The 12,361-nt window shown below is 38.4% G+C and overlaps 1 protein-coding gene across 1 annotated transcript in view; it reads right to left on the bottom strand.

The window, feature by feature from the left end:
* The window catches only part of clmpb (CXADR like membrane protein b), a 107,499-nt gene extending 101,606 nt beyond the window's left edge, over positions 1–5,893 (bottom strand). Inside the window, exon 1 of the mRNA XM_067419570.1 lies at positions 5,365–5,893. Coding sequence (XP_067275671.1) covers positions 5,365–5,395 — 31 coding nt within the window. The 5' untranslated portion in view covers positions 5,396–5,893. The remainder of the gene's footprint in view (positions 1–5,364) is intronic.
* Positions 5,894–12,361: the final 6,468 nt, after the last annotated feature.

Raw genomic sequence — 12,361 nt, 5'->3', positions numbered from 1 at the left:
ATAACAGGGTAGGCTGATGACTGCAGCCATTCATTGCATTATGGAAAAGTAAAATATCTAGTGGTCAGGCAACACACACAGCAACAGAATCTGGTTGTCAGTCCTGTATTTGAGTCCATATTATGGTTGTGTTGACACACTGTTCAGTTATTTACAGGAGTGCCAACCGCATTCTATAACCGAGCTCAACCGCATGTTTGTAAAACCCACACTGTGTGAACGGAAACGGACTGGACAACTAGTTGTCTGTCATATCATACAGTGTGAGAGAGCCGCGCTGCACAAACAAGGCTTTCAGGTTGTGGTTTCGCTTTCAGTAACTTACAGTGATGGTGATATGAGCATCTGACTAGCTCACTAGCCTGGTTTTCATTAAAGATTTGCACAACTTTTGCAATATCATGTCAATAAAAAACTATTGTGAAATGACAGCGCTTCCATTAACTGATGTTATGCAAGTAATTTTTCTCTCGCTGTAAGTCATTCCAAAAATCATGGTGATGGTTCACGAGCTCATACTTACAAATAATCAAGTGGAGTAAAGTAGTATGTGTATTTGGCGTGCTGTCCGAGGAGAGGGCTCCGAACTCAGAATTTGGCCCGAACCCAAAATATTCCCCCCGGTAAGTCAAATCAAGTCACATTTATTTATAGCTCATTTCAATCATCATATAGTGTCAATGCGAGCAGTTGAAAATTTAGTGTCCCCAACTGAGCAAGCCAAAAGCCAAAGGCAACGGTGGCAAGGAACCAAAACTCCATCAGGTGGCATAATGGAGAAAAATAAACCTCGGGAGAAACCAGGATCAGTCGGGGTGCCAGTTCTCCTCTCGCCATCATGCCGTCTCAATTAGGCAAATTATTAGATAGGAATATTCAAAAATTTGGAGTCAACACGCCAGAAGACAGGTTTATTAGGAAAGTAACCAGGTGAGAGTGAGGAGATGGGGTGGTGAAGGGATGCTGAAAACTGTCGAGGAACATAGGTGAGTGGGCTACATATATATGCCTCCTCTCATGCTGATTTGAATGTGTTCCTCCTTAACTTTGTTAATAAAACACCATGGGCCCTGTTTTAACAATCTGAGCACATGCACTTAGGCCTATCCGAATCCACTTTTGCTAGTTTAACGTCAGAAAAACGACCAGCGTACACCAGGTGCGTGGAACCAAAAGGGTTGTAGTCTATTAAAGGGGTGATGAATTGAGAAATCAACTTTCCCTTGAGCTTTTGATATATAAAAGGTCATGATAATATAAGATTATCATGGAAGTTTCAGAGCTGAAATCTTCCTTTAAAGAAAAGCTTTTATAGACACCAGGCCCAGCAAACGATCTTGTGCTTGTACGTCATAGCGCTACGAAACCCGCCTCTACAGAACGTGTAATCCAGTAGCCCCGCCCACCGGCTCATGGAGTTGATCGGTTCTTGCTAGCTAGCCAACAACAATAAACATGCAGAGGAAGATTAAGATAGTGCGCTATTCCTGGTTGTGGAAGAACACGGTTGCTGCATAAGCTTCCTTCTTATCCTAATATTAGGAATGAGTGGTTGAACTTTATTTTTAATGAAGTTCCAGCTGACGTGGGGAAGACAGTGGTGTTCACTTCAGGTCACTGCGGGATCGTTTGTAAACTAATCTCTGGTCGATGCTGGATTTGGATCCAACAGGAATGGTGCAGTAAAACGTGTTTTTATATGTAATAGTATTGCATTGTTATAGATTGTTTTGCGATCTGTACGTGTCTAACAGAATATACCTTTAGCACGCTGGACTCAGACATGTATGGGCCAGGGCTCACAATGTTTGGGGCCCAACATATTTATGAATCGCACATACCCCACACTAGCCACTATTTTTATGGAGGTTTGTTATCCAAGCATTTCTCGGAAGAAAAGCCCCTTTTACCTGGGAGCGGCCACGTATGAGGTGTTTCTAGGAGGTAAATGCAAAAAAAAAAAAAGTATTAATTAAACTTATTCATATTTGAAGGATGAGCTCATGGCACGATTGGACTCTTGTCATATCAAAAGTAATAACTTATAAGTTTCATGGACATCGCCATCTGTGATATTACTTTCAGTCACTGTCGATATGGTTACTGGTAAGACAATATGAGCTTGACTCCCATTGTCATTCAGACAGTATTCGGGACATTTCGAGACTCGCGTGGTTGTCAATCGCCGAAACTGAGTGTGTGTGTTGGATGAGCATTAATCATGTGACATAGAGTAAGGTCTTTATCATGGTTCCATTACATTTCTGACATGTAAATTACAATCTGTTATTACTTCCCAGACTTCCCATTTAACGTTTTCCATTCAAGTCAGTCAGGGTTAGACTACTGATTTATCATCCATGTGGTTTGCCATGATTTCTGCACGGTTTAGTCAGTCTGTCCTGTTTTAGCTCATTCCCAGATAGTAGCAGCAGCTCATTTTGCAATAAGACTTTTTAAATATATATTTCTTTCCTCCAGGGTGCTAGACTTAAGTAACGTAAGATCTCCGAAAGCATCAAATCAAATGAAATGGAAATTACCCTATTATGCACCATTGATTCAGTCTATCATTGAGGATATTCTGCAATGAGATGAGCTCTACACGCCAAACCAGCTTAAAAGCTTTTTTTCATTAATGGAGTTGTACATTCTTGAAGAAATGTAGTTATAATGATACTACAAGGCTATTTCATTTAACTAATTTAATGCACAAGCCAATAGGATTTCCTACAAGCACACTCAGTTCTCAATCAATTTCTGTTTCACAACACAGACCAAGTAGATAATCATTAACCAAACAACACATTAAGATGATCTAATAATACATCTGAAAATAATTAAGGCTCAGTCAATGCCCAACGACCAAAAAATAGCATAGGAAAAACAATGGCAAATAAGCACAACCTTTAAAATGCAGTAACCTGATTGATAAATCAATATCTCAGTGCTCAAGGCGAAATCTGAGATATCCCTTTAAATTTGAATGGATAATTATGCTATTTATATATTTTGGATTTAACCATCTTGCAGCAAATGCAAATGTGCAAAGCTGTGTTTTATTGAATTCCTTTGAAATTGTTCAGCACTTTGGTAAACACTGTTTTTTAAGGTGTTTTATGAATACATTTTAATTTGATAAAATAGGATTTGATGAAGGATTTTATTCTTTACATTGAAAAATATTTCCAATGATCTAGATGCATGTGTCAGGGCGCATGTAAAACACTCTCCGTCTCCTCTTGCCATCTTGCCATTACCCTATAATGGGATTATCCCAACTAGCAGCATCCCATAGGTGTGTGGGTTACAGTTTCAGCACTGTAAGCAATGCACACTTCACACTGCAGTGTAGCTATTGAACACGAAGGCTAACTAATTACTATAGGAATAATTTCATATTAAGTAGGCAATTAATTGCAAATTAAGTCATGGACACTAATGTAATGTGTGACCAGGCATTTTATATTCCTATAATACAGATATGGGCTAGTTAGTATGCCCCTTGAATTAGCAAGATTTGATCTTTAAAATTAAAATAACAATAACATGATATTTTTCTGTATAGTTAGTTTGAGTAAACAAGCAAATGCAGTACTGGGTTACATTTAAACAAGGAAGGATTCACGTAAAAAATGAAAGTAGATTTGAACCCAACTATTTATTGAATTGATAATTGCTGGGTCCTCAGGATGTCACATTTTATTGAGTATATTAAATAAAATGATATTACTTGGCCAAAACAATTGTTTGTTATACCTTTTTAAATTTTTGCTCACATATCATTTTGTGTTTCCTGATTGTTTTACTGTACATTAGTACAGTCTATAATCTGCTATATAGGTTCCCATGTCGGACAGTGTGACAACATGCCCTGCCATTGGGTGTGTTAAATCAGCTATCTTTGTTCCTAGCTCAGAAGGAAGCATGTTCTACAGCTTTTTTGTATGTAAGGACACAGAGAAACTGACTTCCAGGACAACGCTGAGAAATTGTATTCTATTCGCATGGTCCTAATAGCACATTGCTGGAAGCTTTGAGGGAAAATGAATGCATGCATTATGCTGATACACAACAATAATGTGGGAAAATGTTGTCTTCAAGCTGATGCTTCTGTCACGGGTGTTTCAGCAGTGTTGACCTTCTCAACACGCCACAGAGAATGCGCGAGGAATTTTAATACAGCGTGTCATACATTTATGGAGCACAATAGCCAGACTCAACACACGCCGCTTTCGTCCTGCATCATATATACGCGCAGAGGACACGAAAGATGGGACAAAGTTTGGCGCAGTGATTATAATAAACGATGGGTCACGCGCACTAAACTCCCGTTACAAACGCGCGTGCCGCCCGAGAATCGGACAATGAACCGCGAGAGAGACGGTGGGGGACTCCGAATGTGACCCGTGGACGCATGCATGCTTTCACACATCCTCCAGCGCACGCAGACACGCGAGACCCCCGTGCACACCGGACACCAGCGGCTCGCGCCACCGGCTCATCACTGGACGTTTAACATGAGGATCTATTTTTGCCATCCGATGTCACAACAAATTAAGAGATCTGGATTGGGCGACGTGCCCTGTCTTTGTTCCGCTCTGCAAGGAACGTTACATTTAGCGCCAAATGTAACTACTAAACCAATGACATTTGTATAAATGTTTGGATGATGCATAATCACCATCAAGCTTATGCTTTAATATTTTCATAAATGCGCATTGTAGGTACACTCTCTCCCAGTATCCTTATGTTTTGGGCTCTCAGACAAAAACATAAAGATGGGACACTGTTTATAATATATATATATATATATATATATATATATATATATATATATATATATATATATATATATATATATATACCTTCAGGTTCGACATAAAAAATTAAAATCGTTTAAAAAATAAGTTGAGCTAAATGGTTTAGACCTTTCATTACTAGCTAGGGTCTTTAAATCTGATTTTTGCACCAGAACATGATTTCCCAAAGAACTAGTTAATAAAAAGTTCTCCACTGAACTTTTGGTTTTGGAATCTTTATTTTCAGTTGTCTGTCTGAAGGGTGTAACTCATCAGATCCCGAAAGGCAAAAACCATCTGGATCTGATTTACTCGACTGGGTGGGGGTCTTGTTATGAACAGTAGCCTACTTCTTACTATTTTGTAAAGCTTATGGTATTCATATTGAAGACTTCATACTGCTTAATCTTATTTGGATATGGATATATGTGAACAATATAATACGAACGATAGGGTAGAACAATTTAAAACATAAGGTTAGATTTCCAAAAAAGAAGAAAAAAAGAAAAGTAAAGAAGCAGAGTGCCATACTCTAAAGGAATGAATAACTCAGTTTACTTACAAAGGAACAAGGAGCGGTATGTTGCAGACATCACGAATCCCGTATGAACTGGAAGTCCTTTTATAATAATGATAATTGAACAAAAAAACAACGCGTCCCGCTTCTTTCGCTGTTCTTCACGCCGTCTCAAGTGTTCAATCACAAAAGCTGTAGTAAAGCAGAAGTACTTGAGGAGAAAAATGGATCAGCTGTCTATTAGGAGACGAACACAAGGACAGCATAGCTGGACATGCTGAAAGACGAATCCATCATCAAGCACTGGGACATCATCTCCACGCTTCCATCGGTTTCACCGTCAGATCATCAAAGTTCCCGTTCGCACTGAGGGAGGACACGCGTCTCAGGTTGCCGTTACGCGGTGTCCTCTGTCTCTCTCTCTCTCTTTCTTTCTCTCTCTCCCTCTCCCTCTCTCTCTCTCCCCCTCTCTCTGAGTCTTTGGCCGATGCAGAAGAATGCACAGCGCGTGGATGCTGAAGGATGGAGACCTCTAGAGTCTGAAGTACACTCGCACTGTCTGGATGGAGAGGGGCAGAGCACATGTGCTCTGATGGAAGCGGATGCAATAAGAGCAGTGTGTTAACAAAAGCGTTACTGCATACACGACACGTCATACTTCATATTTCACAATATGCCATTTGAGAATGTTTTTGCTGTAGCTATTTTCGCAAAATATTTTACAGTTATGTAAAAGATCTTGCAACATCCAAGATGTTTTATTTAGCAAACATATAATTATTTGTATTATGAAAAATCACTGTTAAATGGTTATGCGTATTTAATACAATAAAGGTCATACCACAGATCCTTCTCAAAAAATTAGCATATTGTGATAAAGTTCATTATTTTCCATAATGTAATGATAAAAATTAAACTTTCATGTATTTTAGATTCATTGCACACCAACTGAAATATTTCAGGTCTTTTATTGTTTTAATACTGATGATTTTGGCATACAGCTCATGAAAAGCAAAAATTCCTCAATCTAAAAAAATTAGCATATTTCATCCGACCAATTAAAGAAAAGTGTTTTTAATACAAAAAAAGTCAACCTTCAAATAGTTATGTTCAGTTATGCACTCAATACTTGGTGGGGAATCCTTTAGCAGAAATGACTGCTTCAGTGCGGCGTGGCATGGAGGCGATCAGCCTGTGGCTCTGCTGAGGTGTTATGGAGGCCCAGGATGCTTCGATAGCGGCCTTAAGCTCATCCAGAGTGTTGGGTCTTGCGTCTCTCAACCTTTCTTCACAATTTCCCACAGATTCTCTATGGGGTTCAGGTCAGGAGAGTTGGCAGGCCAATTGAGCACAGTAATACCATGGTCAGTAAACCATTTACCAGTGGTTTTGGCACTGTAAGCAGGTGGCAGGTCGTGCTGAAAAACAAAATCTTCATCTCCATAAAGCTTTTCAGCAGATGAAAGCATGAAGTGCTCCAAAATCTCCTGATAGCTAGCTGCATTGAGCAACACCAGCAGCTGACATGGCACCCCAGACCATCACTGTGGGTACTTGACACTGGACTTCAGGCATTTCATCCGAAAAAAGTACTTTGGACCACTGAGCAACAGTCCAGGGCTGCTTCTCTGTAGCCCAAAGTGTCTTGACCTGGAGAATGCGGCACCTGTAGCCCATTTCCTGCACACGCCTGTGCACGGTGGCTCTGAATGTTTCTACTCCAGACTCAGTCCACTGCTTCCGCAGGTCCCCCAAGGTCTGGAATCGGTCCTTCTCCACGATCTTCCTCAGGGTCCGGTCACCTCTTCTCGTTGTGCAGCGTTTTTTGCCAAACTTTTTCCTTCCCACAGACTTCCCACGGAGGTGCCTTGATACAGCACTCTGGGAACAGCCTATTCGTTCAGAAATTTCTTTCTGTGTCTTACCCTCTCGCTTGAGGGTGTCAATGATGGCCTTCTGGACAGGGTCGGGTCGGCAGTCTTACCCATGATTGAGGTTTTGAGTAATGAATCAGGCCGGGAGTTTTTAAAAGCCTCAGGTATCTTTTGTAGGTGTTTAGAGTTAATATGTTGATTCAGATGATTAGGTTAATAGCTCGTTTAGAGAACCTTTTCATGATATGCTAATTTTTTGAGATAGGAATTGTGGGTTTTCATGAGCTGCATGCCAAAATCATCAGTATTAAAACAATAAAAGACCTGAAATATTTCAGTTGGCGTGCAATGAATCTAAAATATAAAGGGGGGGGGGGGGGGGCAGGCACCCTTTAGTCCTGGGAGTTGGAGCAGGACCTGGCTGGCTGGGGACCGTTAAGGTGGAGCTGAGGGCGGCCATGCCGGGTCAGGAGTCTTTATGGGCAGATCTACAGTCTTGGGCGGAACAGGGGCCTTGGGCAGAGCTAGAGTCTTGCGGAGCTAGACCACCACCCACATGTTCCCCACCCACCGGCTGCATATGATTCTGCATAATTTATAGTTACTACAGTTTTACCCTGTATTTTAAGGTGTCATAATTACAGTGTGATTATATATTAACTGTAAGAACTGAGTAATATTAATTAACAACATGTCCTTACTATAGGGTTAGTGTATGATTAGGGTTTGGTTGAGGGTTAGTTGCATCTAATATGCATGATTACTATGGTAAGTATGTAAAATATGTAATAAGGACACAGTAAAGTGTTACCATTAACATTATATTCTTAGGGTTGGGCTTTAGGGTTAGTTGCTTGTTATTATGCATAATTTACTGTTATTACTAAATATATGTAAGAATATGTGTAACTTATATAAAATATTTTGCGTTTGTTCTATTGAAAAGTGTGGCTTTATCAGACTTTTTTTCTGCTTGTTTGATCCCAATCAATGGTGTGAATAAATTAAACATAAGTTGCTTTGCTAAATCAGTGTTTGATTACTTAACATAATTGATAACTTAATTGCCCTTCCATTATCAGCCTCGTCCTGATTGTGAAATATATAGTTGCTAATTGCATTAATCATGAAGATTTTCCATATTAAGACATAGATACTACATATAGACTACATATAGATTTTAGTCCAATCGTGTGTCAAATCCTCATGAATAATTTGCTCATAATTATCAATATCAGCTTTTTAAAATAGTATAGTGTAAAATAGAATACTTTATTTGTGTCATTTCAATGATCTATTCTCTAATATGGCTTATTGTCCGTAGCATATTATGCTAGAATAGAGAGATTTTTTTTTTTTTACTGCGGCACCAAAGCGATGAGAGTTATGATGCAGCTCTCTCTTGTATTTTTGTAATGATAGTCACAGTTCATTCAGCACATGATGAGCTCAATGACATTACATAGAATCCAGCTTTGATCTGTATTCAACGTGTTCCTGAGAGAACTAACTTCCCACACTACCACATTCCCTTCAAGGCAGTTTGGGCTGGTGATTTATTTATTCTCTTTCTATGAGAATTGAGATGGAAGGTTTGAGCAAGAACAGGCTGAGAAAGGCAAACAAGCTGAATGGAGAGAAGAACACAGCGGTGAACACAGCGGTCTCAAGGCACACAGAGAAGCACTGACCTCTCTAAACTACTGGCCAGCACTGCATGAGGCCTGGACATATACATGCACGTAAAAGCATGAGTGATTATATACATGCTGTATGTATGCACCCACCCACCCACATAAACACACACCAGGTTCATTTTGACCTTGTCTACAGTTCTTCTGAGGATTGTCTTTCATCGGGCCATTATAAACAGAGTAACGGCTAGGAGTATCATCACATATCACAAGTATCTATTTCGGCATCTATGTCCTCCTTATTTAACATGAATTGAACACCGGAGGCTATTTTTAAGCTCTTGTCACATGGGACTTTTTTTTCTTTCTTTTTCTTTGGAAAGGATTTATTATGGTCTGCATGGGAAATTGTTTTCCATCTTCTTAATCACATAGCTTTGTAGGAAGAAAGCAGCCTGTGATGTATTCTGTGAAGCTCCCTTTCATTTTGTTTAAGCTGTGTGGAATAAGAAGCCCATTTCTATTCTCTAATTTCCCTACACGACTACAGACATAGAATGATTTTTTTCCCTAACATAGTGACAGACCCAAGGACACACTCTCATTCGCAAATCAAACATTTTGTTCAGTAGTTACTTTCAACACAACTTTTTACTTTCAACTGTAACATTTAGTAGGCTATTATTTTATTTTCCTTTAGAGTCCTGTGCCTTTAAGGCTTCTCCTGCAGTGTTCCTGAGTAACTCACTAAAAGTAGCAGGCCTACTCTCTTAAAGGCATAGCTCACCTAATAAACAGAAATTCAAAAAATCTTATTCCAATCCTGTGTACGTTTAATTTTTCTTCTGTGGAACACCAATGCTTAACAGTTTTTTTTGTAAGAAGTCATTGTTTTTAATAAGTATTTCATTACATAAAAAAGAAAGTCATAAATACTCTTTTTTTTTTACTGGTACATGAAGTATCTGCTGATATAGCTTTACAAACTAAATATGCCATCACATACAGTATATGCAAATACACCCATAAGAAGCATTAGTACTTACATTTGTTTTAAAGGTACACTATGCAACGCTTTTTTTCCCCATTTTATTTTTCAAAATGTAAATAATGCGTCAAAACATAATCAGTCCTCCACTGTAAAACACTTTTTAGTTAACTTTACTTAATGTATTAACTTAATTGTAAAAATCTAGCAATCTGTGCTATTCACATATTCCTTGTTTACTCAGAAAACCCAAGTTAGTAATAGTAATTGATTTGTTTGAGTGCCAGTTTTTGAGGTGGAGCCATTCTTAAAGGGTTAGTTCACCCAAAAATGAAATGTATGTAATTAATGACCAACCCTAATGTTGTTCCACACCCGTAAGACTTTTATATTTTAAATATTTTATATTTAGTCCGAGAGCGTGTCCAAGTATATGCACACTTTACTGTCCATGTCAAGGGAACAAAAACATCATCAAAGTAGTTCATATGTGACATCAGTTACATATATATATACAGGTCCTTCTCAAAACATTAGCATATGTGATAAAAGTTCATTATTTTCCATAATGTAATAATAAAAAAAAATAACTTTCATATATTTTAGATTTATAGCACACCAACTGAAATATTTCAGGTAATTAGCTAATTTTTTGAGATAGGAATTTTGGGTTTTCATGAGCTGTATGCCAAAATCATCAGTATTAAAACAATAAAAGACCTGAAATATTTCAGTTGGTGTGCAATAAATCTAAAATATATGAAAGTTTAATTTGTATCATTACATTATGGAAAATAATGAACTTTATCACAATATGCTAATTTTTTGAGAAGGACCTAATTTAGCATAATAAAATCCCCTAAAAGTACAAAGTATTAATACATTTTTTTTTAGTAAAAATATTACACATTTTGACCATCATGCAAGAATGATGCACCAGAGGGTCTAGAATTTCTCCCATTGGTATTTTACTTTTTAAAAATACTGCTTCTATTTAGCATGTTTTCAGTTTTAGATTATTATTATTTATTTTTTTCATTTTCAATTTAGCCCTAATCTGTCCTAATTGAGAATCTCAGTGTTTTTGTACCAGATAAACACTACTGAGATAATCGCTTTTCACTTGCCATTTTTAGCATGTAATTAGCTGACTTGAATCTGTGACTGTCATATTTGGATTTTGCGTGTATCTTCATAATTTCTATGGATTATTGCATTTCCATTTTGAGTAAATCGATTACAAAACTGATTGCACTCTCACTGGATGCACGGATGATGTCTTAAAGTCCAGCCACTCTCAAAACATTACTCTACACAACACATGGGAACAACTCAAGAGCTTCTTCAAAACCAATAAGTCTTGAAATATCCTGCCTCGAGGAAAAAGCAGGAACAGAGACTATGAAAATAGTTCAGGTCACAAAATGGAGGAGCAATATGAGGGTGTTGGGTGGTTTGGCCTTTGCACTTGATGTAGCATCTGAATGTAGATGGCCACACAGATGGTTGATATTTATATCGCAGGTCCCAAAAACTCATCCGGGTGGAACAAGCTTTTTAAAACCGATTGGTTTGGAATACATTGTGCCACATTGTAGCACAATGACTTTGGCCTTCTGTCTATTTAAAAAGGGAGAGTGAGTCAATTGCTTTTTGATTTAACATACAAGCAATGACTTGTGAGTGTGTGTTTATGTGTTAATGTTTAGATGAAGACCCCTTCATGAGTCAGTAATGTTAGGCAACTCTTTCCACGCATGAAAACGTAATCTTTCCTAAGTGCAAAGGCAATGATTTTTTAAAAAGTCCCAGGGATCTATTTTAGTTTCGAGCCCTTTTTTCCTTACATGCCACAAGCGGCTTCATGATGCTAATTGTGAGATGTGTATACCGTCAAGAGCCGGTCGTGCCGCTGCGAAGGCTTCCTGTCTCTTCCAGCACGCACACACCTCTCTCCGTGACATCTTTCATAGACGTGTGAGCATTATTCTGACAAGAAAACGAAAAGAGACACATTTGCACTGAGGGAAGGAGAATGCATGTCTTTCGTGACCTCTGGGACTGAGACAAAGTTAAAAGGCTTCTGAAGAAACAATACGGATAGAAAAGTCTGTAGAAGTCTATTTTTAGGCACCAGTGGGATCTTTCGGCCTCAGAATTTCATGGCTCATGGATCTTTTATAATTTAATGAACGGGTGGCCTTCTGAGATTTATGGACAGTGGCTCAAGGCCTCAGTGGCCACATGGCTTATTGATCCACATCATTTTGTTTGTTTATGGATCAGCAAAGAGCATTCCCATTCATTTTAATAGAGCAGGGTCTGGGTCACTGCACATTTGCACCCAGCACCTTTTAATCTAATAGAAAACCATCTTCCTTTCATATTACCTGCACCATTTTATATCAGTATACTTAATACACAAGTCAGCTTTGCTGTCTGAATAATATGCATTATAATACATGGTTACATGCATTACTGCCCTTCGTAAGCAACAGAAGAAACATACATATTTCCCGGAAGACAAATTAAGCACAATTTACATT

Source organism: Pseudorasbora parva, chromosome 16 (assembly GCF_024679245.1).
Source record: "Pseudorasbora parva isolate DD20220531a chromosome 16, ASM2467924v1, whole genome shotgun sequence".
Classification (NCBI taxonomy): Eukaryota; Metazoa; Chordata; class Actinopteri; order Cypriniformes; family Gobionidae; genus Pseudorasbora; species Pseudorasbora parva.
Note: the sequence above shows the minus strand (reverse complement) of the source record. Positions and strands in the feature narration are given on the sequence as shown.